The sequence below is a fragment of the Haemaphysalis longicornis genome, unplaced genomic scaffold (assembly GCF_048455015.1).
Source record: "Haemaphysalis longicornis isolate Haplotype H1 unplaced genomic scaffold, Haemaphysalis longicornis Haplotype H1 scaffold_8, whole genome shotgun sequence".
Classification (NCBI taxonomy): Eukaryota; Metazoa; Arthropoda; class Arachnida; order Ixodida; family Ixodidae; genus Haemaphysalis; species Haemaphysalis longicornis.
The window spans coordinates 186,300,045-186,325,667 of record NW_027526445.1 but is presented as its reverse complement, the minus strand read 5'-3'; the positions used below and the strand labels follow the sequence as shown (position 1 = coordinate 186,325,667).

At 49.2% G+C, this 25,623-nt stretch overlaps 1 protein-coding gene across 1 annotated transcript in view; it reads left to right on the top strand.

Annotated features, from left to right (window-relative positions):
- Positions 1 to 25,623, top strand: part of Ser (protein serrate) — a 118,309-nt gene that overhangs the window by 76,260 nt on the left and 16,426 nt on the right. The window contains exons 2-6 of the mRNA XM_077681081.1: positions 10,274 to 10,328; positions 17,973 to 18,379; positions 19,812 to 20,102; positions 20,630 to 20,860; positions 21,801 to 22,020. Coding sequence (XP_077537207.1) covers positions 10,274 to 10,328; positions 17,973 to 18,379; positions 19,812 to 20,102; positions 20,630 to 20,860; positions 21,801 to 22,020 — 1,204 coding nt within the window. The remainder of the gene's footprint in view (positions 1 to 10,273; positions 10,329 to 17,972; positions 18,380 to 19,811; positions 20,103 to 20,629; positions 20,861 to 21,800; positions 22,021 to 25,623) is intronic.

The window sequence follows — 25,623 nt, the reverse complement described above, 5'->3', positions numbered from 1 at the left end:
ACGTGCTTCTCTAAGAAGGGGGAGGGGGGGGGGACTATTCGTGTGGAGGGTATTCAAGTGCCAATGTCGTTGACCAAGAGGGGGCTTGTTTTTCTCCTCAGCGAGTACTACCCACTCCTCGCTGTGCGTGTGTGCATGTGCGTATGTGTCTGTACGTGTGTGGTTTCCGCCATGCTCTTTGCAGAAGCATGATTATTTCGCAGGTTGACGCAGGGGCGGTCGCTTCGTGGACTGGGTAGTCGAATCCAGATCGCCGAGTGGAATTCACCAGTAGTCCCCGGTATCCGTCATTGCAATTGTATATGGTAAATACTTCATCGGTATGAGACCCAGCAAGGTAGCCGATGGCTACACGGGAACAGCATAAAAGGGGAACCCCGCAGAGATTGCACCGGGAGTAAGCGGTTAAGCTACTTAACTTTTTTGCATGAGAAGGTGATGGGAGAAGATCAGAGAGAGAGAGAGAGAGAGAGAGAGAGAGAGAGAGAGAGAGAGAGAGAGAGAGAGAGAGAGTATATCGCAGCTCGGCCGAATTGACGCGCGAAAAATGGGGATATTCCAGCCAGCGCTGTCGGCGAGAAGATGCGGTTGGCAGGCGGGTCCACACAGCGCGCCCGGGGCGATGGGAGATGCTATCGATAAAAAAAAGATACTTCTTCTCCTTTCCAGGTTTGCTATCTCATATTTTTGCTCATTCCGGTTTATTTCACACAGCCATTTTTTCTCGCCGAGGAAAAAGCGGAAGTTGGAAGTTGAGAATTTCACGGACTATAACCCATTTAGCTCGTTTCGGAATGGAAGAGCGATCGGGTCACGCGTCTGCAGACAAAATTAGGTTAAATAAAAAACGAGAATAGAGACGGCGATAAGCAATGTATGAAGTTCTATTGTTAACCGCAGAGGTGGGGCTTGCAAAGGAGGCATTTTTTTGCGCTTGGCACGCGCAAAATTGCGGCCGGCTGAGCGCGCAAGGCTTAGTCGTCCCGTCCCTTCTACGAAACTGCGGCGCAGTGTTGAGAATCAAGCAAACGATTCGAGCAGACGGCATTCGGGGATCGCTCGAACCTCACTGATCGCTACGGGTCATTCGTGCTGGAGCCGGGGTGCGCTCCTGCGCGAACGCTTCATCATGCGTGGATACGAAATGAATGCAAAAAGGGGCGAACGTGCTTTTAAGTTGGTTGCGAACTCGTACGGAGAAGAGAAACAGGTGTGGTCTCTCATTTGAGCGTTAATGAGCCGTCATAAGGCGTCCACGCCCAGAAGTCAGTTACGAACTGCTTTGGGCACTTTGCGCATGCGTGAGGCCTTAAATTAAAGCGGCGTTTATATTATACGCCGCCGAGGCGATTTGACGGATAACAGGGGGGAGGGGTGGCATTGAAACGTGTATAGTGTGGAAGACAGACCGCCCGGTGTTTCCATTACGAGTGCTTTAATATACAGCTCCATAAATTCCCAGCGCTTGGAGCGATAAGAGTGCCAGTTTAACGCTCTCGGAAACGCGGAAGAAGGCCGAGTATATACCAGGAACCTATGGGTAGAAGCAATTATTAAACGCCAGATTTCGCGTATACGCAGGTTTTGCATAGGACGACGATATAGATAGATGATGATTATGACTATGATGATGATGGTGGTGGTGATGATGATTGTTATTGGTTTTTCCTTTGTAGCGGGGTGATGACGTGTCATCGTACCAAAAAGGATTAATATACCCATGTTTTATGCTTATGGTTTGATACTAGCGCTGCTTAGGGCAGGCACAAAAAACGTATTAGGGACAACATACTTTTTTTTCCTTTTAACTGTCCTAGGTAATATTCCATTCTCTGCTTTTCATCCACCAGCATTCTAATCTTCTTTTCTTCGCCTCGACAGCCTTTAAGTTAACTTCCTCTGTGCTACCCTTTAATCCTAGAGCTTCTCGAAGCCGAATATTTCCCTCATGTAGATTTGGATGGATACCCTCGCATTCTAACACTATGTGCCGCATAGTTTCTGTTTCTTTTCCGCAGACCACGCATACCCGATCGTTTTGTGAATACTTCCCCACAAAGCTCTTAGTTCGTAAGCAACCTGCTCTAGCCTCAAAAAGCAAAGCACTGCCCTGGGAATGATGGTAGGAATTTTTCTTTCTGATGTCCAATTTATCAGCCCTGTACATCTCTAACGACGTTTTAGCTTCCATTTTTTCTCTCCATTTATTCGTTTCTATCTGCCTTGCCTCTTTTTTGGTTACCTTGGCTGTCTTTGATTCTCCGCTGTTCTTTCCGTATTTCATCGTTAGTCTTCTAGTTTTCCTTAGCCACTGCGTGTCCACGCTTTTCATGTATAGGTACCTAAAAACCTTAGCTTCCCACCTACGTTGATTCATTGCTCTCAACCTCCTCTCAAAACATATTTTATTGTGCTCTTCTCGAACTTCAAACGACGCCCAGCCCGTATCTCTCTGCACTGCTTTCGTTAGTTGGTTTCCATGCGCGCCTAAGGCCAAGTGGCCTGCCGTTCTCTGGTTCACTTCAAGGCCTGATAGAACGTCTGATTTTAAGCAGAGTTACGACTACTACAAATCCTCACTCTCTCTTTTTTCCTCTTCCTCCTGGCATGATGAATGCAATGAAAGTTTTGCTGATTTCCATGTTCCTGTATTCGCACTGCTCACGCGCCGTCTGGTGCAATCTTTTGTCTCCTTTGTGCTTGGGGCAGCTCGAACAGAGAACCTCAATTGGTTCTAGTATTTGTCTCCTCGACGCCGTTTTAACGCGTTGTTTTTTTCATCTACTACCGTGAAAACTTATTAAACGTTATGTATCCAAGATTGAAAGAACGCTGGTACTCTTGGTTATGTAAATATTTCACGTCAAATATGCAGGAGGTTTCGTTTACGCCGTATGAGCCATCTGTGAGCCATGGCAGCCGTTTTGGTAGTTTCGAGTGGTCTTGTCTAAATACCGTTCGTGTTCAAGAGCTCTTTCAACTGTTTCTTGTCCGAGCGGTTCAGTCGAGTAGCGGACAAACGGGTCAAAACTGGCATGCATAGGTAGCCCAAGAAAGGCTATTGCGTTTAAAAGCAAACGGAAAGCGACTTTGTAGCACTCTATACAACTATACTTCAGGTATCGCTGTGAAGGTCACGTTGGTATAGGGACCGGGCGGCCGTTGTATGGCACCACCGTCGCTTCAGCGAACAGCGCCGCCCGTGGCGAACCGCTCGTCAGTGGAATGCCGGTGGCCGTCAGCGCAGCGTAACTGTGCATGGCTTTCTGTCGTTTTTCTGCGGTGCGGCTTGCAAAGCGTACGTAACCCCACGTGCATTTTTCAGATCGGTAAATCTTGAGCGTGAATGTGACGTTTACGAGGCATGCCATGTGTGTGATTTACGCCAATACTCGGTATTTACAACTAGCAGACGACGCTCAATGTGCCAAGCTGGAAGTCAAGCTGGAAGTGAAAGTTCGTTGCTTCATGCAATTTTTTGATGCCTGCATGCAGTTTCGCGTATCGAGGAGTATACTGCAGCTAAATGCTCCCACAAAGCCGGCGTGTGCAACCGATCTAGGAATGCTCCGGCGCTGGCCTTGGGCAGTTGATGACGAAACGGCGTCGACGTCGTGCAAAAGCGAAAGACAAAGTTGGGGAGTGTCTTCTAAGATTTACCTCAAAACAGAAATTGTGATGGACGACGCTTCCGTAACTTCATTAACTACGGCTGAAACGTGTTTAATTTCACAGAAATGCTCTTACTACAGTCATCAGGAATCGTTAATAGAACGTTATTGCTTGCCGTGGAAAAGCATTGCTTTACAAGAATTGCAATGGTTGCTGGCTAGTTGGTAAATGGTTTTTTAAAAACCAATTGCTGCGGGGCTGAAGGACGCAAGACAGGAGGGTGCCCGAAACGTGTACTCAGCTTCACAACTGAATGCTGCGGTCGCTTTACAAGCTGCCACCTACGCTTGAAAAATCATGCACACCTTCGTCTAACGACGATGAGGGTTTATCGCAAAGCTCTATCGTATGGGTTTCCTTGGTTGCCTTCTGGATTTAAACTTTGACTAGTTGAGCGTCGAATTTGACCAGCACGCAGTTTGGTCTTCTGATCGCAGCGTTTTTGACTTTGACCATTTCCCATTCGATTTCGCAGGAAGAAAGCTTTGCGTTCAACCATCATAATCATTAGACGGAGGGCTAGATGATTTTGCTGTTTAATTTTGAACTTCCATGCCCCCCTCACCAAATCTAAACTTTGTCCAGCGTGTCGTAAATGTGTCTGTGCTGGAGGACTCGGGCTGATGCACCCATATTTGAGGCAACTAATCGCGCGTTTTTGGTGTCTTCACCAGGCATTACACGATTTTTTTAGGTACTCTGTAAATAATACCTAAGCATTAAAAAACACCGGTTGACAACGCTGCCACATTTTTTAACTATCAGTGCCAGCCTTTATTCTACGCAGGTGGTAAAACGGGAAGGGGAGGAGGAATGGTGGATGGTTTGCAGCTTGGGCTGTTGAGTTGGTGAATAACTTTGGCTCTTGATAAAAATACCACCACATATGTGGGATTTCCACTTCGGCTTTCAGGCTCCCATGCTGTCACAGTGTCGTTCACCAAAACCGAAGGCACAAAGCTCACGGTAACAGAAAGTGTAAACTACCGCAACATTTCTACGGCCACACGGTAATCCATCTCGTATGCAGGTGCCTTTCTATTTAAAGCACACGTATCGAGGTATCCCAGCGCTAAGGCTGGTGTGGAAACCGTAGTCATCGAAACCACTGAAGATAATTTAAAGTAGTAGAAATGAATAATAATATTGCTAATAGTTTTATTCGTACTCAGATCGCGCGGAGCCAGGCGCAGAGCGCTGCAAAAAGCGCTCGTGTCAATGTAGCGCATTCCCAACCGTACAAGCATCCAATAAGTTAGCGTAGCCGTTAGTGCATTTAAGAAGAAAATAATACTACTAATAGTAGTTTTATTCGTACTCAGAACGGGTGTAGCCAAGCGCAGATCGCTGCAAAAAGCGCTCATTTTATTGCAGCCGATACCCAACTTTAGAAGCGTCCGACAAGTTTACGTAGTCATTACTGCATCTAAGAACCCAACACATCTGTCTAGACTTTGTTTCACCGCACATATACGCTCACAACACCACCAAAACATTCAAAGCACCGAAGCAAACACGACAAAAACAACGGGAGGCTGTGTAGTCCAATGCACCGGCTCATTCCACTGACGAGGGGAGCGCCGAGTGGTGGCGCCACCCGTCCAGCTGCTCGGTTCCTATAGGCCTGCAGCCTTTAGGGAACTAATGCAACCGTTGTCTAAACGATACAACTTGCGCATGGCGAGCTCGCAACTTCGGGGCTAACTGCGGAGACCTTTGAAGAACACTCGACAACTTTTTATCAATAATTACTATCAAAATTAAGCTGATGTACCGGAACCCTGAAAACTTCCCTCGAACAATGAGTGGATGCAGGAGGCCAAGCGGTGTACATATAAATTCTAAGCACGCAATGATCGTTAAAATAATGAAACTAATCCCTTTGTACTCCGCAATAGAGTCGTCCTTGCCGCGAGATAATGAAGCCGAGAATAAAGATGCGAGCACTGCGTGACAAATAAAATGTCGCAGTAGTGTGTCTTTAAACTCCAATGCCGCTTTATAAAGCAGTGGTCTATAAACTATTTTTGTTGCGACTCTACTAACGTTTCATTCTCTTCTGGTAAGAAGTGATTTGGAAATTGAATAAAAAGAAACGAAGAAAATTAAAAAGCAAGTGGAAAAAGAGGGCAAGCGGGTTTCGAAGAAATATGAACGCCGTCTGGGATGAATTAAAAGCGATGCGAAAATGGGTTTTTACCCCCCCCCCCCCCCCCCTTCCCGTTCCACTCGCGTCGCATCCGAAACGACGGCGCGGCTTCATCGCGATAGGAGCGTGACGAAGCGACCTGATCTTCTGCGTGCCGTTCAGGTGCAGAAGATAGCCCACGCAAGGCGGAACACCACGGAGGACGTGACAAATATACGCGGGACCCGCCGCAGAGTTCGTCCTCTCTGTACTAAAAATCGCGCCGCGCATACAACCATCTGTTCCGGCGGGACGTTAAGAAGAGAAATTTTCGTCGCCGTGGCGAGATTACACCCCCGGCTTTCCGTCAGTGTCCTCCGTATCTCGCCAGGATCGACGGTATTCGTCTGCACGATCGTTTTCGTCTGCTGCGGTTCCATCCGTTTATCGTCTGCTGTCCACTCTCTCCGTTTCGTCTGCCTCTTTTCCGCTCTTACGTCATTCTATCCCGCTCGTTCTTTTTCAGACAAAGTAAAAAAAAAAAAAGAAGAGAGGGGAAATTTCATGGGCAGCAGACGATGTTATGCAGACGAAGGAATATAGTTAGGAATAGATTCTTGAAGAGGCTCAGATCGGTGCAGATAGCGTCGGCGAAATTAAGCACGAATATTTTTTGGGCGTAAAATCCCGAAAAAAAAAAAAAGGATCTCGTCTTCTATTCCTTGCGTGACTTTGCTTTGAATGTACTAGCTTGAATCGTTTAACACGTTAATTTCGTGCGCATGCATGTAATGTGTACTTGAAGGAAGACCCATAAAGTTTAGTGAGAATTTTTAGTGAGAAAACCTGCTCTGAGTGCCTGCGCTTGTGGCTTCACCTCGCGACAAGTAAGCACTCAGGTGACGTCTCTATGCAAAGCGATTGAAAAACACAATTTCGAAGAACTAATTCCCCTAGGTTTCTAATCAAATTCAAATTCAAATGTCTAATTTATTTTTTCCTCAACATAATACAATGTCGATGGTCTCCCTGGCAAGAAAGCTGTTGCTACAGCTTGATGAGGCCAGGGAGCCAAATTGGCAGCTCAATGACGACTGTTGAAAGTACGCTGCGGTTATAACGAGGGATACAGTATGGCAGCACCTTTGAGAATGCCGATAAACATCACAAAAAATAAAAACAATAAAATACTTGTATCACGAGCTTGAACGCATTGGTTCGGCGTCACATAATCATGTACAGTAAAAGAACAGACCAGACAATTCACGCGTATTTACACAAACAACATAGCAAATAGAATTCAAAAACAATCATTTCCGACAAACGCACTACGTAAGGAAGCACGTGTTAGTGTTCCATAATTGCCGCTAATTCCCTGCAATTTATTTAACACGCTTGGAATGTTGTATGCCCATGACAATGGAACGAGCCATTGTCCCGAGCCACGAGTTGTATAAGTGCTAATTCGTAGATCTAGACCACATAGTTGTGTTAAGAATTGCTTAAATTTATCATTTGAAAAGTGTAACTGATATAGCAGACGGTAGGAATAAAGCTGCCTAATATGATTATTCTATGCTGCTCAAACAATTGCTTAGTCGGATGAAGATACGGGGCGTTATTTATACATCTGATAGCTTTCTTTTCTAACAGCAGTAACGTGTTAATATTTTTCTTGGTTGTCGTGGCCCGAACTAACGTACAGTAGTTATGGTGTGACCGGAAAAGTTAATGATATAACTTTTTAGTTTAATGTTCAGCGGGAAGAAGTCGCGGCTTCGGTACAGTGCGCCCATTGCACATGGCAGTTTTTTTGCCAGTAATTCAACATGGGCGTACCATGTCATGCATTGCGAGATCACCACCCCCAATACTTTGTGCTGCTTAACAATGTCGATTTTCGAGGCACCCAAGATCAAGTCTTCGCTTACATTTACCATTTTATTTTTAGGCGCGAATAAAATGCATTTCGTTTTCTTTGCATTAATTTTTAAACAGTTCTCGTTCGACCAAGCGTGTTAAGGTAGAATTGGCGGCGGAAAACAGGCAGGTTGCGTCATCATTGCTAATAAATAAACTAGTATTATCTGCGTACAACACAAATTCGGCTTGTTTATAAATAGAAAGCAATAATAATCACATAATAAAAATTCGCAAACATTTTGCGAGGTTCGTTCCGTACTTTTTTGACAGAGGAGCCGTTGGGAGCACTGTTTCTTATATCAATTTTTATGAGAATTCGAACTTTTTCATGTCTCGTTAAAATTTTCAAACCACATAATGCGGGAAATGTGGGGGTCAGAGAAAATTTCGATTTTTACAGTAACCACTTTCTGCCGACGCAAGGCTTTTGAAAGCGGTTTGGATGATTACGTCGCCTGTACTAACAGAAAAGTTGTGAATCCCAACTTCTGTCATTTTCTTTAACCTCGTAAAAATAAAACAGCAGTGTGGAAGCATTCAATAGGACGGGTGCACACCGTCCTGCCAGTCTCAAAGCGTCGTCGCACGCACGCCAGGCACAAGACAGCAACTCGTAAAGACCATCAGCCTGACAGCTCACTGTCTCGTCGCAACGTCACGTCATTCAGAGAATCCCAGCTGACAGATCGGCAGACAGTCGGCACGTCGCGCAGCTTGTACCGTCCGTTGTAAACGTCGCCCGGCGACCTAGAGTCCCCCTCGTTGACGAGATGACGGCGAACCTGCCTGCGCGGCAAAGCGAAAAAGGAAGCCATCGCCTCCACCGACGCGGACAGAAGCCCTGGTGTGGAATAAGAAGAAAATACTCGTAACAAAGGGACGCTCGGCAACAGCCGTACTTTCCAAGGTTTTTTCCGCGTCCCTACACTCCGGCCACGGCTGGAGGCCAGACAGCGAGAAAGCGGGGCCGCGGCTCGAGCGAGAACCGCGGGAGGACTCAAATCGAGAAAGGGAGATGGAGGTTCGCCATAAGGATAAGCTGTGATGAGGGGAGAGAAGGAGGAATTCAAAAAACGCGCCAAGGTGAAGAGGAAACTTCGAGGAAGCGGCGGCAGCCGCCGCCTTCCGGAAGCCATCAAGAACACATTTCCTCCGGACCCGCGGTGGCCTTCGCGTGACGCGAGACCGTGAAAAAAATAATTTCTGTTAAATTTTGTTTCCCGCCAACTTTCTCCCTTTCCGTATTCTTTCCCCCTCTCTTCCTACATGTCGCACGCCGCCTGATAAGCCTCAAAACTGATCAGAAAAAAGACCGTAATCACGTAAAAAAAGAAAAAGAAGATGGGAAAAGTGTGGGGAGTCCGTTCCGCGCTCTCGTGTCCGGAAGGAAGGAAGGAGGATTGCGTAGGAAGTGACTATTTATAAGGGGAGACTGTCCGGGTTCTGCGTCCGGAACGCGGCCTCACGTGTGTGTGTGTGCGCGCCTTGGAAACTCAGCTGGAGCGTTTTAAAGAGTGAGTAATTAGGGAAAGCGCGCGACCTAGAAGCAGCTCCTTCTTTAGAATGAGTGAACGGAGAGTGGAAGAAAGCAAGAGGAGGGAAAAAAAACCTTCTGCACGTGTCAGTGTGTGCCCGAAGTAGAGCACGATGGGCGAGAGAAAGAGTGTAAAAAGCGGGCCCAAGTGTTGTTAGAGTGAAGGTTGTAGAGGAGAGGTGCGAGTTGAGTCTCTAAAAAAGGAAGAAAAAAATTCGCCGTAGTTGATTGAAACACATGGCGTGTATACGGGGCGGGGTATAAGGAGGGGAGGATCAGGGGAGGCGAGGAGCGCATTCTCGAACTTTAATAAAAAAGAAAAACTTCAGGCGTGAGCGAGAAGGGAATAGTAGCGGCAACAGAGGCGAACCTTGTGGCACACCGGAGGCGGCGGGCGGCCTGCGCTCCGAGATGAATGAATTTCGGAAGAGTGAAGCGCGTGAGATGGGGACAAGTGGAGAAGAGTGCAGCAGAACGACTTCCTCGCCAGGTTGCGCAATGGAGGGAAGCGTGAGTGAGGAAGCCGCAGCATGCGAGAGCTGGTGCCGCAGGATGGGGTCGGGGTGCCTCTTCCTTTCGTGCGAGCGTCCCCACGGAGATTGGGTGACAGGACCCACTTCCGGTTCCGGCCCCGTCCTCCCGGGGCCATGTGCACTCGCCGATGAGAGGAGGGGGGCGGGAGTGAAATTGGTTTTAAAAAATGGACCGGCGTTCCTTTCGTTTTCTATCAGTTCTTTTCCCTTTTTTATTTTCGTAATACGCGTGTCGCTAAAGAATGCGGCATAATTGAACTGATTGAGGGACCCAAGAAAAATAAATTAGGAAAGAGCCCATGTGTGCGGCGGTCTATTTGGTGTGTGCGCGCGTGCGTTTGCGTGTGTGCGCGTGCTTGCTTGCTGGGCTCTTCGACGCCTGCCTGTCTTGGTAATGCAGAAATGTTGCTGTGTTGTGACCTACGTTCTCATATGTTCGTGTAACCTAAATTCGCTCTTCCGCTTTCTTTTCGTTTTCTGCAGAGATCCTTCACGCTGATTCTGGAAGCTCTTCACCACAACAACCAAAGTGAACCCTGTGAGTATGCTTTTTAAGCTACAGAAGAAAAAATCCCGGGCCATCTCCCCTAACGTGAAACATGGTGAAGGGCGAAGCATGCAGTGTATAAGTGCATTCTTGGCGCCTTGGCGTGTTAGCCAACGTGGATGAAACCTTTGGGGGGTAGAGCTATACAGCTCTGTTGTAAAAGTCTCTCGTCTTTGAAGCACGAAGCTCTCTAGCGCGAGGCGTAAACGAGTGTACCGGGGTTTTAGTACCGTGACTACACAAGACGACGATTATGACGACGACGACGACAGGAGACGCCAACAGCCACAGCCCCTAAGAGGCTTCGCCCCTAAAAGTGCACAAACGGGCGAGTCGGTCAGAACTGACACATGCACGCGGCGCGAATTCCGCAAGGGCAAGTTTTTTACGCGTTGATTGTTTCGCTTTTCAAGACCATTGTTCCTTTTAATGTAGTGCTTGACTGGACAGATATATTTTTAAAAAGTTTCGCAGCATAAATAACGTATATATGTGCTGCAAGCGTAGAATGGAGATACGGAGATAAACCTCTATTTGACGTTTATTGATCGTAGGGTTTAACGCGCCGACGCAACGCAGGCGATGAGGCGCGCCGTAGTGGAGGGCTCCGGATTAATTTTGACCACCTGGGGATCTTTAATGTGCGCCGAAATCTCGTACACACGGGCGTTTTCGCCTCCATCAGAAAAGCGGCCGCCGCGGCCGGGAATCGAACCCGCGACCTCGTGCTCAGCAGCACAACGCCTTAGCCACTGAGCCACCGCGGAGGGTTTATTTTAATACTTATGCACACACTAAAGATTAGTATCCGGGAGTACACGCACAGGGATACGGATATTGAAATACTTCTCAAAATAGTTTTCGCAAGGGGATCCTTCGGGAAAGATATTCATCGATCCGGTAATGTATATGAGCGAGGGGCTATACATTGCACGCCGAAACTATGGCTTAACCAGTACAACTGACCTCTCAACGAATATGCGCACAAACATTCTATAAATATTCTATAACCAAGGATTGACACTGATACCACGGCCCCTGGATGAAAGGCGCACTGGTATCATCCAGCGGCCGTGGGGATATGTATGCATTATTTTCATTACAGCGCCACTACCTTCCATAAATGTTTTTTTTTTTCGATAAAGTTATCTCGGTCGCGGCTGACTTCACAAGGCTCGCGAACTGTAGGCGTCTTTCTATCGCTGCGGGCCAGCCGAATTTTGTGCTGTAGCGAATAAGTAATGCCTTCGTGGTTAGGAAGTACTGAATTGTGATGGCACCTTTCGCACTTTATTCCCTGAATGAAGTACGCTGACTATTATCGCTAGTCTGTCGATGGCTTTGTCACTATTGTGGGTCGAATGTCCGTAGTATCAATAGTGCTACCGATACTTTTGCATCTATACCGTAAACCCTAAACTTTCTTGGACTCTAACGATATTTTAACAGCGAGTATGACGCGCTGTTTAGATATATAAAGTACGAGAGTATGAAATAATGACCGCGCCGTTTTACTGGTTTTCGCTTCAGCAACCAGCTCGCCCACATTAATTCGTCGACAAGTAGGACGAGTTTTTGGCCAAAGCCAATCAACTTTGTTCTCACGTCCGCACTCACGGCCGTGTGTTCGTCATCGCCTCACGTTTCGCTCTTTCATTTATTCCCCCCTTCAACATAGGGATCAATACGAACCCTGTACATTCGAACCTCGTTATAGCGAAGTAGTATCGGGACAGCAAATTATTTCGTTATAACCGATATTCGTTATAAAAGTAGAGGTGAAAATCGGCTATAACAAATCGACCATTTCGCTCGCGCAAATATACTTGATACAAAAATGCATTTTATGAGGCATCGAACCCACTATACACAAGGTAACCCTTACACCTTTTTCCTTGTTGAATTTCGAGCTCATTGAACGTGAACATGAGTACGTGAAATTGCAATATAACAGAGTTCACTTGACAAAACAGGACTGTGTCCTCATTTATTTGATGAAGGATGTGATCTTCGTCTGGTGGATACCTCCAGCACTGAGCGGGATCAAGTTTTCCACAGTGTCCACTCAAGTTTTCCACTTCTGCAGTTCAGGACTACAGGGAGGGGGGGGAGGGGGGGGAGAGAAAGTTCCCATTAGCTTCTCAGACTCCTGGTCAAATATTTCTTCGTTATATCCGACATCACGCGGCTCTCACTGTTTCAGTTTCGTTATGAAAGAATAAGTGTCCTTGAAATGAAGCGTGACCAACCAAAGCATGTATTTAGTTCGCTATAGCCAATAATTCGCTATACCAGTGTTCGTTATAATGAGGTTCAACTGTAGTGGGTAGCATTGGTAGGCAGGACGGTACGGTGACAGTATTCACTCGTCACCGCATTCTATCTATTCTGTGTAGTCAAGGAGGAGTTAACCGTGAGAATTTCTTGGCGTAAGGAAAGCTCTTCACTACTGAGCTTCTCTGGCAACTCGAAAGTAAGCCGGAGATTTCTTAACAGAGACCGCGGAATCAGTCGCCGAAGGTAACTTTTAAACAGAGAGAGAGAGAGAGAGAGAGAGAGAGAGAGAGAGAGAGAGAGAGAGAGAGAGAGAGAGAGAGAGAGAGAGAGAGAGAGAGAGAGAGAGAGAGAGAGAGAGAGAGAGAGAAGGCTGGGGGGGGGGGCTCGACGCCAGGCGGGCGCACACAAAAAATGAAATCGGATAAAGGACACGGGCTTAGAAACAAAGCGCAGCTCTGTGCGCGCGTGCACTGTAGAACAAAAAAAAAGTAATTACGTAGGCCATCAGCGAATATGGAGGATGGCGACGTTTTCTCGTCACCAGCGTGCGTAAGAAAAAAGTTAAAACTAAAAGAACGCATTTAGAGAAAATAATAAAATAAAAGGAGGGAGCATAGCCCAGCGGAGGTCCGGTTAACGACGCGAGAATTCCTTCCGAGGGCCGAGACGTGTGTACTGAGAATTTCGCTGAAACGACTGTAAAAAAGGCAGGAGCCCCGGCGGGCGACAGCGGAATGCGGGAGCCTCGGTGGAGATAACGCTAGAACACACTGCTTCTATAGACTCTACCGAGACAGGAGAGCGGTGAGATCGACGATAAGATCGGCTCTCCGAGCTAGGGGACGACTTGGCCAGAGACAAATGAAACATCTTCCTCTTTGCTTTTTTGCTTCGCTCTCCCGCTTTACATTTTCTTCGGCTCTCCGCAAGTTTACTTAAGCAGTTTCGTCTCCTCGGAGCATGAAGAGCTCCTCTCTTGGCTATTCCCGGAGTCGACGTCACCGCAAGGGCCGTACCTCGCCATGTATACGTGGACCAAGCTCGCCCGAGATCTTTCTCGTCGACTCGAGAACATTCTTCGCTTCTTTTTCGTTTTTTTTTTTTGCCTCCAAATTTACGCGGTTTCTGGGAGAAAGAAGAGTGTTCTCCATTGCATGACGCTGCGACTAAGCGGCTCCCAGCATAGCTCGCGCGCGCAGTCATTCGGGGAGAATTCAAAAAACCCGCTTCTCTTCTCCGCCCGGGCCCTTATCTCGCGCACACGAGTGAACTCTTCCATCACACGCGCTATCAGGCCCACTTGGTCATGTCAAATCAGCGCGGGAATCTCCTCAAAATGACCCTTTCGTTTACGTGTATGTGTTCTTGAACTTGGTTTTTTTTTTTTTTTCTGTCTTCAACAGGACTGGAAGCAAACACGTTTTCGATACTGCGGGAAAGGGTAAAAGAAAGATGGTCCCTGTGTTTCAACCGTTCTAGGCACTTGACATTGTCCGCACGAGTTCCTTCAGTTTTGGCTTTTACACTGCAGGGACGCTCTGCGTATATGCAGTGCACACACACGCACACGCGCACACATGTAGCGCATGCACAATGAATGTAGCTGGTAATACTCTTACGCTTCTGTCGATCCTGATGCTCGGTTTTTGTACGGAAAATTTCATCACCGTGATGGGAAAGATCCTGGCTCGCAATTAAGATTACCCGAAAAAAGCACCCCTCCTCGCTCATGAATTGAAAAAAAAAAAAATAATAATAAAAAAAGGAACAAAACCGCAATAGTGGAAATCCTGCGAGCTTAGCCGATCCGGAAAGCAAGACACTATATCCGTGTATTTCTTTTTCGTATATTACAGCAGCCAGTCGCGAAAGAAGTGGATCTAATCGAAAGACAGTTGTGCAAACCGCGCGAAAGATATATAGTCCTCAGAATGGGCGTCCGGCTAGCGTGGAAAGCACGCGCCACACGCGCGATATTTACTGGCTCGCAGTGGATCGGCTATTTCTGGCTTGTTACGCTTGTCCGAAAACAAAGATGCGAGATAGAGCTGTCCACGGCAAAATGAAATAGATTGGATCAGACGGAAATCCCGGAAATACAGAGAATGAGCGTCTTGGCACTTGTCGAACTGGTGTCGAATACTAAAAGGAGGTGGACGCCATCGAGGATTGATATCATTTCGGCACTTGAAGTGCATTTCCAGTTTGTTTGCTTCAGCATGTTGTTTGCTTCAACGTTCAAGTACGCGTGCGGAAAGTAACTTATAGTAAAATCGTTTGCTTCCCAATCGTTCCGTAATTGAGACTTTTCTCCCGAAGGTTAATTCACTAATCGCTAAATAGTCAACTAAAAATGAAATACCAGTATCGGCTACCAGATTACTAGCATAGGTAACATTATTTACATTCAAAACATTCCCAACACGAAAAAAATGTTAGAATGCTCGCAACATTACAGCACTGAGGGGTTTCAACAGCACTATGTTTAGAGCTGTGCATAATGTCCACTGCCCTCGGCGTCGGAAAAAGATAAAGTGACACCACAACCGATATTTGTCACGAAGAAAGGCAGCCGCCAAACGAACGTTTTTTTTTTTATTAAATTAAGTTCATTAAAACACGGCGGAATCCATTTTTTTTTGTATCAAAGTTTCTATCTACTTAAGTACTCACTGCCAAATGAACCGACTGTTTTCGCTGCTACCAGCGGTGATTCATAAATACGACGATTGAGCATGAATCTAACGTAGTGTTAATTTCTAATTGCATCAACTCGGGGTCAAGCGAGCAGCTGGAAGGGACGGGGCCGCGTCCCTTCACACCGAACAACTCATAAACTGCGTCTCCAGGGAACATCTGGCACCTCGGCCGCATTCGTCAATTACTTACACGCAACGGTCTTCGGTGCTCGCGTGTGTCCACACACAACCACGGGAAGGCACGTTCGCGCATGACAAGGGGTGCTCAGTTTGTCGCACACGTGCCCCGGTCATCGACCCGGCAACCCTGACCTTGCGCGTGAACCGGTGGCGAAAAAGAAAGCAGGTATACGCGAGAAAATAACGGTACCAGAAAGATGCGAGCAAAAAGAACAACTTCCTCTACAAGCGTCTCCTTTTTTCTCCAACTGTGTTTTTCCTCCCCCGAAACCGTCATTGTCCCGTAGTCACGCCGCGGCATGTCCCCGGTGTTTTTCCCTCGTTTTTATTTTGACGGTGGTGGGGACGTCAGAACACGTGGCGGTGGTGGCGGGCGCGTGCCACCAAGCAAAAGAACAGCAGGCAAAAGGGAGGCTAATCTTGGCGCATGCGTATGAGCTAGGCAATTTCTTTTCTCCCTGAAACACGCGGGAAGCCCCTGGACGGCCGCCCAAAATAATACCTCGGGCGGCGGCGATCGCTTCGGGAGCCAATCAGATCGCGGCAGGTCTCCACCTTCTTTTTTTAGGGAACCCGGAAGGGACGGCATATCCCTGCCCCGTTCTCGAGAAACAAACGAAAAAAGATTGCGTCGTCGTTTCTGTCAGCTTCCGGCGGGAAATTGGCGCGGTCGGGGCTCAGCCGTATACACACACGCGCGACACACGCTTCATCGCTTGACGCGGCACGACGCGGCGCGCGCCGCCCATGTGAACGCTGTCAGCCGCCGCAGCGCCGCATCCACGCGTCACCCAGGGGTCAGAGGTCAATACGCGGGGATGTATTGCGCCGTGCCGTCCATGTGTGTCGCCGGGTCATCCTCATAGCTCGTCTTTCTTTGCTGCATTCAAGGGAGAGAAAAAGTACGAAGCGGATAAAGAAAGGGCTTTAACTTCGGAAAACGGTTTTCTAAGAACTACACGGAGGGGACAACTCTCGTTATTTTTGTCGTTTCTTTCACGGCTCGTGCAGCGGGCATGACGAGGCGCATTTGGCGGAGGCGACGACGTGTTTTCTTCGGCGAACCCGAACGCGGGCACGCGACCTGATGCATCCGTCCGTGGCGCGAGCACGTGCACGGAAGGCGACGCGTCATGTGCGGTCTGCGCCGCTTGCGGTTTCGTTGAAAGGCGTTTGTGAAAGGAACGCAGTTGTGGTGTCTGCCCCGCAGGTTCGAACAGTGGGCTCACTTGTCGCTACGTTTAAACCCCCCAGGCGCCCGGCGGAGGTTTCGCTGTCGACTTGTGAAAAGGCGTGTGCACGTGCCAGCGTAGTACTACAAGTGAATGAATGAATAAACTCATTTCGCAGGGATAGCGCGATGGCATAACGGGTGGTGGAAAGGAGGAAGATGGTGCACGTTTTCATTTTTAAGCTCCTGTCCACGATGTGTGCCTCGTCGGCGAACGCCCGTGCGCTGCGCAACATCTCTTTGTCTTGGTCCTTCGGGTACATTTATTTGCTCAGGCTTCTGACGCATGAGGGCTTGCGTTTGTAACGGATATCTGCCAGTTTCGGGCTGGAAGGGATGGCTGATGGTTCTCTGTGGGATTTTTGGCAGATGAACTGGCTGAGCTTGTCTCAATTGAAAAGTCATGCCATTACCCGGATCAATCATTCGATGGAATTATGAACTGAGGACCTCACATTGCCAGTCCTGTGGGTCTTCTGTACTGGCCTCCCTTCGTCAATACAAAAATAAGCGTTTTTCGAATTAAAAAAAGAAAACTTCGGGCTACAGTCTGGACTCGACAGGCTAACACCGGAAGTGTCTGGAAACCTTTGGGAGAGGCCATCATACTGCTACCCAAACAGGACAATGATGATGATAATGATGCTTCGTTCAGCCGGGGAGAGTATTTCTAAACGCTTCGCTGTACAGCACCCCACGTGACATTCGTCTTCAAGCGATGCAGAACGTTATAAACGTGGTCATAGGCTGCACCCCCAACTTAAATCGATCTAAAATATTCCAAATCACCATTACTATTCAAAAAGAACACGTAGAATTCAGTTTACAAGAACAAAAATTTGCAATAAAACATTACATGGTAGAGCCGCTGGGGCTCGAACCCAGGCCGTCAGCGCCAGTATGCACAAGTCTACCTCGAGGCCACGGAGGCCGAAAGGCGGTATCCTTTCAGCAGGAATTAAATATAATGGGGCGCGCAGTGACATCACACATGTCACATGGGGCACTGTGCAGCGAAGCGTTTGGAAACACGCTGCCGGGGACATGGACATGATGATGATGGTAGTGGTGTTGATGACGATGACGCTGATTTTTGAGTACGTGCTGCTGCTGCTGATGATGATGATTCCCTCTAAGTTCCTGGACGTACCCACCAGGCGGGATTGGCCAGGTCGCGGGTTCTGTCTCCTTTCCAATAATAACGCGGAGGTCATCCTCGAGAGTCAAATCTTCCTCTTTCCCTCGCAGACGTGGACCGGCCCATCGAGCGGCTGGCCTACTCGGGCCTGGTGCTTCCCAGCGAGGAGTGGCACACCCTGCGGCACCCGGGCCGGGCGGCGCAGCTGTCCTACCGCATCCGGGTGACGTGCGCGGCCAACTACTACGGCCCGAGCTGCTGGACGCTGTGCAAGCCCCGCGACGACCGCTTCGGCCACTACCGGTGCTCGCGCGACGGCGCCAAGCTGTGCCGGCCCGGATGGACGGGCGCCACGTGCGAGACGCCCGTGTGCCGCCGCGGATGCCACCCCGTGCACGGCTACTGCGACAGGCCCGGCGAGTGCCTCTGCCGGCCGGGCTGGAAGTCCGAGCTGTGCGACCACTGCGCCCCCTACCCGGGCTGCAGGCACGGATACTGCAACAACACGCCCTGGCAGGTGAGCAGCGGGCTTGGCCGTCATGATCCCTCGATCTTCTAGCCAGTACCAGTCAGCCAATAACGACACTCCACACACTCTTTGAGCCTGCCCTCACTTTGCCGACTGTCGACAACAAGCCTACAAGAATGAAAGAAGCTCACACTTAAGGCGTAAGACTTGAAAGGAGAGAGAGAGAGAGAGAGAGAGAGAGAGAGAGAGAGAGAGAGAGAGAGAGAGAGAGAGAGAGAGAGAGAGAGAGAGAGAGAGAGAGAAACTTTATTCACAGTTGAAGTGAGTATATATTTGTGGTCGGGGCATTCGCTCCAAGACTCCCGGTATACGGCCGGCTGTCTTCGCCCTTTCAGCTAGCAAAAGCTGAGTTTTAGGGCAGGAGCTGGCCAGCGTACTCTCGCACTTCCCGCCTGCGGCGGCCGCTTTCCTGATAGAGGCGAAAAGCAAAAACGCCCGTGTGTACGGGCGTCCCCCCCCCCCCCCCCGTGCACGGGTCAAAATTAATCCGAAGCCCTCCACTACTGAGTGCCTCATCGCCTGCGTTGCGTCGGCGCGTTAAACCCTACATTCAATCAATCAATCAATCAATCAATCAATCAATCAATCAATCAATCAATCAATCAATCAATCAATCAATCAGGAGGCAAAGAATGAAATAGGTCATAGCAAGAAAGGAACGACTGGAGCATCATGGGAGAGGCCTTCGTCCTCCGGTGGACAACAGAAACAGGCTGATAACAGTGAGGCTGATTATGATTGTGATGATGGTAATGGAGCGCCGAAGGATGCCACCATTTTTTCGTAGAATCGAAAGACCGGATGCACGTTTGACCATTTTTTAAGTACAGAACATCTTCGTAGCAACAAAACTGATTTATCCGAGGTGCTCCATGGTCGCAATTAACTGCTGGGTATGGAGAGCACATCATAGCCGCTTGTAACGAAGTATCGCTTATAACGAAGCCAGTTACCTGCATTGCGGACTTTGTTATACCACGGTCTACTAAATGCAATCGTATATCAGTGACCACGGCGGAGTGGCTGTCGCTGCAACTGGAACTATGGCGGGAAAAAGACAGCTGGCTTTGTCACTTCCATCCTTCTTATGAAGCGGAAAAGAGGGACAGGTTGGTTTCGGGTAGACAAACGGGAATTCCGGTTACGAAACGGAAGTAGCCAATAGCAGGACCATGTTTTCTCCCCTGTCCGTTCTGAAAAAAGTGGGCCTTAACGGCAAGGGCTCCGGAATCCAAAAAAAAATAAAACAGTTATACGGAAGAGAGGCTGAATTCGATCGGGCAGTGGTTCCGTTTTTGCCGAATCGAGGGAGGAGAAACGGCTGCGACATTTACCGCACGCGCACTGTGAATAACCACGGCCGGTTTCAAAGAGAGCGGAGATCTTGACGGCCCTCCTTCCCTCGCTTTCTCGTGTACAGTGCATCTGCGACCTGAACTGGGGCGGCATCCTGTGCGACCAGGACCTCAACTACTGCGGCACCCACGAGCCGTGCCTGAACGGCGGCACCTGCGAGCACACGCCGCGGGGGCCCGACCGGTACCTGTGCCGCTGCCGACCGGGCTTCTCGGGCCCCAACTGCGAGCTGGGCCGGGGCTCCCAGGGCTGCCTGCCCGGGGCCTGCCTCAACGGCGGAAGCTGCAGCGAGAGGAGGAGCAACGGCACGTGGACCTGCGCCTGCGCACCCGGCTGGACCGGACCGCGCTGCGAGGTGAGCAATACTCGTTGAACCAACATGGCCGACCTTCGAGTGCGTGAAAGGTGCGATGAGGAGGCATCTTGGGTGGCATAGTGAACGCGACGACGCCACAAGGATTAAAAAGGACACACGCATCCAAGTACAAAAATTTAGGATGGGTGTATACCCATATAAATGCCGTCGGATGCGTGGCTTTTGTCATACAGCATATGCATGCGTGTCCGAAAGGTCTTGTTCTAAGCGGGAGAATTCATCGCTGAAGCGGCAAAAGAAATGCTTGGTTTACTCGTGGTTCGGAGTCAGCAAGTAAGATTAAAGTTCTTTCACAGAGTATGCGAAGTGAGGAGACGAAAAAAAGAAAAACCATGTCAAGTTCTAGACGTGTCATTGGCGCTGCAACAAAACCGGCGATAAAGTCAACCTCACCACAAAAAGCGAGGACGCGGAAGCATCTGCTCCGATAACTGGACTTATTTCGTTACACCCAGACATTTGCAAAACCGAGTTTCGCTGTTTCCTCGTTGTGCTCGCATCGGCAGGAGCTGAGCGGTTGCCTGGCGCGGCCGTGCCTGAACGGCGGCGACTGCGTGGCCACGTCCCAGCAGCAGCCGCCGCGCCGGGGCTTCCGCTGCATCTGCCCCGTGGGCTACGGGGGGCCCCGGTGCGAACGCGACGAGGACCCCTGCCACCCGAACCCCTGCGCCCACGGGGCCTCCTGCTTCAGCCTCGGAGCGCACGACTACTACTGCCACTGCACCGACCGCTACCAGGTACAACTGCGTCGCCATGTCAGTAAACGAGTCAGCGGCCGCCGGAAATGCCTACCGCTTTTGTCGTCTGCTATCTGTCGTCTGCAGCCAAAGCTGCAGGCGTAGCGGTGGAGGATACACACAGCTTTGAAACGTCGTGTGCGATCGCACGGCGTGAGAAGAGTTGTTGACATTGTTATGTTGTACCCGACGTCGTCATGTCTTGCTTTTGTGATGCCGCATGCGTTTGGTTGTTAGAAGGTATTTTATTATTTTCAATACGGCCGCTACCGATGCAAGCGCCTCCGCAGCATCGTGACGTCACTTTTCGGTGCAAGGACAAATGAAATGCGGGCAAAAATATTGATCTGAACACAATTCCTTTTTTTTTTCTCGCTTTCTGCATTGTTTATATTCGTTCAGATTGAACTTAGTGCGGCACTTTTTTCTATTGTAAGCCGTGTTACTGTTACTAATTCGAAATATAATACCCCCACCCCCCTTAGAAAGATTTCCTATAATCTAGGTGTGATATGGAATAAAAAAGAGCGCACAATATCCCAAGCTGGCATTGTTAATGATAAAGTATTGGTGAAATAGCTTGTAATTCAGAATGGCTGTGAACACGCTGCACAATATCCCGGGTCCACGCCACTGCTTTGCTTTACCTTGAGGAACCAATTTTTTGTTATTTGTGAGCCGACGTTGATTTCTTCAGTTCTTTTCTCTCATTTCTTTCATTATTCATTCTTACACACTTCTTTCAGTAAAAGTTTCTTTCTGAACCTGTAAATCTAGCTTTTCTGTATACCTTCTCCATCAACTTCATACAGTTTCCTTCTTTTGTGCGTGGAGCTTGCGTGTCCTGCGCACGCGCACTTCACTAAACGTTTCTTTCGGGGGCCTCCGTTCAGTCTAGGTGGTGTTGCTCCGTTCACGCCCTTTCTTCTTTCCGTGACAGGGCAAGAACTGCACGCAGGACCGTCCGTGCGGCGGCCCCGGTGGTCAGCCGTGCTCGCCCCCGGTCGCCCTCCAGGGCTGCGCGGCCGCCGGAGAACACGGATCCGGGGCCGGGGCGTCCATGTGCGGACCCCACGGACGCTGCGTGGCCAGTGGCAACTCGGCCGAGCCCTCGAGCTGCCTCTGCGACGCCGGCTACACGGGACGCTACTGCCACGAGAGTGAGTCGTCTGCGTCGCTTACCGCGATTCTCGACGACGGAAAGGGTTGGCCGAGTCGTTACTGAGGCGGAGTTCTGATTTGCGTCCGTTCAAAAATGTCTGTTCCGCGTCCATTTCAAGGCGCGACGTAGGTGTACTTGAGGGGTTTTTAACCCGCACCACTGCACTGTTTGTCCTGCGTAACATGCGTGACGTCTGCTGTCAGTCAATCAAAGCTCGCTAAAAGTAGTGGACACTTTGAAATGGCGAAAAAAAAAAAACAACTACGAATACCACCCCCGATCAGTGCTGTAAAGTTGGGGTGGGAAAAATTGCAGGCGATATTTGTGCATGTGTCGTCTGCTACCATGTGTGTTCTGTTACGCCGTGTCTCGTAGCCTTCTCCCTCAAATAAAAAAAAAATGGTCGTGTATCTGCTTGTTTTCCTGCAAATGCGTCTTCTCCCGCACCTGTCCCGTAATTCCTAGCCCGATCTGCGCTCCAACCTCTCGCGATTTTCCTGCACCATCTCACTCATGTCGCTATGAATTGAATGGAGGTTTGTTCAATGAAATTAAATTTTCCCGCCTTCTCACTGCTCGCACGCCATCTAGTGTGACGGTGCACATCCTTTTCTTTATCTTTTGTTTCTTGTTCTGCTAGGAACAGCACGAGCGGGAGCTCTGTTTTTTTTTTTTTTCCCCTGTGCTTGCTTCCGTCTCGCACGTGCTGGAACGCTCCTGTGCCATTTTTGACGAACTCGTTTTTTTCACTAGCTCAAAAAAAAAACTTAACCGCTTATTTTTAACTAAAAGAACACGAGAAGTACTCTTTAAGTAGTTATTTTTTGCCTCAAATGTGCCTAAGGTTTCGTATGCGCTAAAGATGGGTACATGCATTACTAACGCCGGCAGTTGTAGTTCTTGGAATTGTTCTGCCTCTCCTCTCTCTCTCTCTCTCTCTCTCTCTCTCTCTCTCTCTCTCTATATATATATATATATATATATATATATATATATATATATATATATATATATATATATATATATATATATATATATATATATATATATATATATATATATATATATATATATAACACTCATTTTTGACAATTTTTTAAACTTTTGGCCGGAAAGTTGAATCGAGAGAGACATACCAAGGAAGACTATCGTACTGAAAAATAAAAAAAAATAAAAAAAAAAACAAGCGAACGTGGTTAGACTAATTTTAGGAACAGCCGCTTTTGCGGCTGTTCCTAAGAGGGGGTCCCTTGATTTTCAAAAAGTTATCACCCACATGACTTCGCCATCGTGTAACTAAGCATAGAAAGCAGCCCCACGGCACTGTAATTAACTTAGATTGTGTGCTCCCCGATAACGACCGAACGAAACAATTTTCTACTCTTCCACGCACAACATTCCAGCTCCCTTCCAAGCTCGGACCGACAGTAATGCTCGAGGGGTCGAACGTTATTATCTCGCATTCCGGCGCGAAAATTTCCCCCCATAGCGCAACCTCGCGTCTTTCGGACTTCATTGGCAAACAGACGACAAAAGGAGAAGCACGAGCGAAGGCAACAAACAGCGAACAGAATGAAGAAGAGTGATTTTTTTTTCCCCTACCCCTGCAAAGGAGCCGGACAAAAAGTAATAGAAACGCCGAGGGCGGCTTTCGGGAGGTGGGAAGGCGTCGGCCGCAGCAGGTTCTTTCTCAAATGCGCTTTTTACGACGTCGCTCGTTAGAGAGGGCCGCTATGAGGCCTTTTCTCTCGCCTGCCGGCCGAGAGCACACGACGACAGCCTGGCTACCGAAGAAGGGCACAGCGTTTTCGGCAATGAGCGACGTTGCCGGTGAAAGAAGCGCATGCCGGTGCAACAAAGAACCGCTCGTGCTGCCGCAAAAAGAGCCGCTCTTCTTGAAGCCGGCAGCGAAGCGCTGAGTGGTTCCCCGGTCGCTTATTGACTCTCTTTCGAGGAAGCGCTGCCTGCCCCGCCAACTGCCACCGGAGTACGCGCGCGAACGTTTCGGACTCCGCGGTAGATTATTATTCGGCAGCGCAGATTCTCTCTCTCTCTCTCTCTCTCTCTCTCTCTCTCTCTCTCTCTCTCTCTCTCTCTCTCTCTCTCTCTCTCTCTCTCTCTCTCTCTCTCTCTCTCTCTCTCTTCTCTCTCTCTCTCTCTCCACCTACCGTATACGTTGTTGGGCGGAGCGGCTGTAGTGATGTTTAAGCCTGTAACCAACGTATTCCTGTAACTTTTGTTTTGATCCTACCGGAGTATGATGGGCGCAGACGGAAGAAGGGCAGCAACGCTGTTTGACATCTGCATATCAGAGCTTGCGAGGTGAGGAACCGATAGGCGATTTACTTTCGTAATTTCTTTTTGTTCGTCGGGTTTTCACTCTATTTTACCAAGTCGTTCATCGCGATCTTCACGAAAATTGGCGCCCTCGTGCGAAAGCGTGTTTGACTGTCATACTAAGGTGCATTTCAGGAAAGACGGCAGTCGTTGGAAACGCTTGTCATTTGGGAGAATTTTCCTTGAAGTAAGGCGCACAGGGCGAAAGAAAGGCAGTTTAATTATAAGCACGAAGGCTACCTCACCAAAAGCGTTTCCGTTACTCCAAGGAAAACGCAGAAAGATGAAGACTTTATATAAGGTATTGCGTACGTGCAGCCGAAGATTAGTAAATATTCGCGTCTATGAAGAATATAAACTTGAATCAAGGATACACTCTAGCCCTTGAAAGCCTTGCATAGAAACAACGGACACAAAAGGTTATTGTGCCCGCGTGCACTCCTTCATCACGTCCACGCAATCAACGCTGAACTATATGGATTCGCAATTAACCTAGCCATGTGCACAGCGACAAACCGAGAGCAGAGGTAAAGCATTGAAGGACTCTGCCGAGAGCAAAATATTGTGGCAAAGGGATAGACGGGAGCATGCACAGTGCGCAGGCGCACGCAACGATCTGCAACCGTTCGGCGCAGGAGACGCGCTAATCACGGACGCGCGGCGGCCTGACCTCGCGAGGCCTAGCCGGCGCGAGGTCTCCGGCCAGACCGGTGACCAGAACGCCGTCCAGTACACACATAAACACCGCCGTAGGGCGGAAAGAGATAGAAGAAAGCGAGGGCATACGCCGGCCGCTGCAGTGGGGAAAAGAAAAGGAGAGGGGCGAGGACGCGACCCTTAGGCGCTTCAATTACGCTCCACGGTAGCCGTCGCGTGCTGACCGCCTCGCCCGCGCCGCGACTCCCTGGAACAACTAGTGGGCGGAGGAGACGCTGGCGCTTTGTAGCCGCTTGTCGTTCCTCGCCGAGGGGAGGGGGGCACGAAGAGGTAGAAGAAGAAGAAGATCGAAACGTCGCCCCCTTCTCGGCAGTGCGGGGGTAGGCCAGGAGCAGTCTTTCTCGCCGCCACCACCGCCGCCCAGAAGCCTCTTCTGCCAACCGGATGCGGCGCCCGAATGGAATGCCGCTCCTCCGGTTGTTGTACTGCGCGCGCCGCCGCCGCGACTCTTGTTGCCCGAGCCGCCGCTGGACACTCGAACGCGAGCCTGTCACTCCGCAAACGAGCTCTCCTCCGAGAAGACGCAGCGTCGGTCGAGCTGCTACCA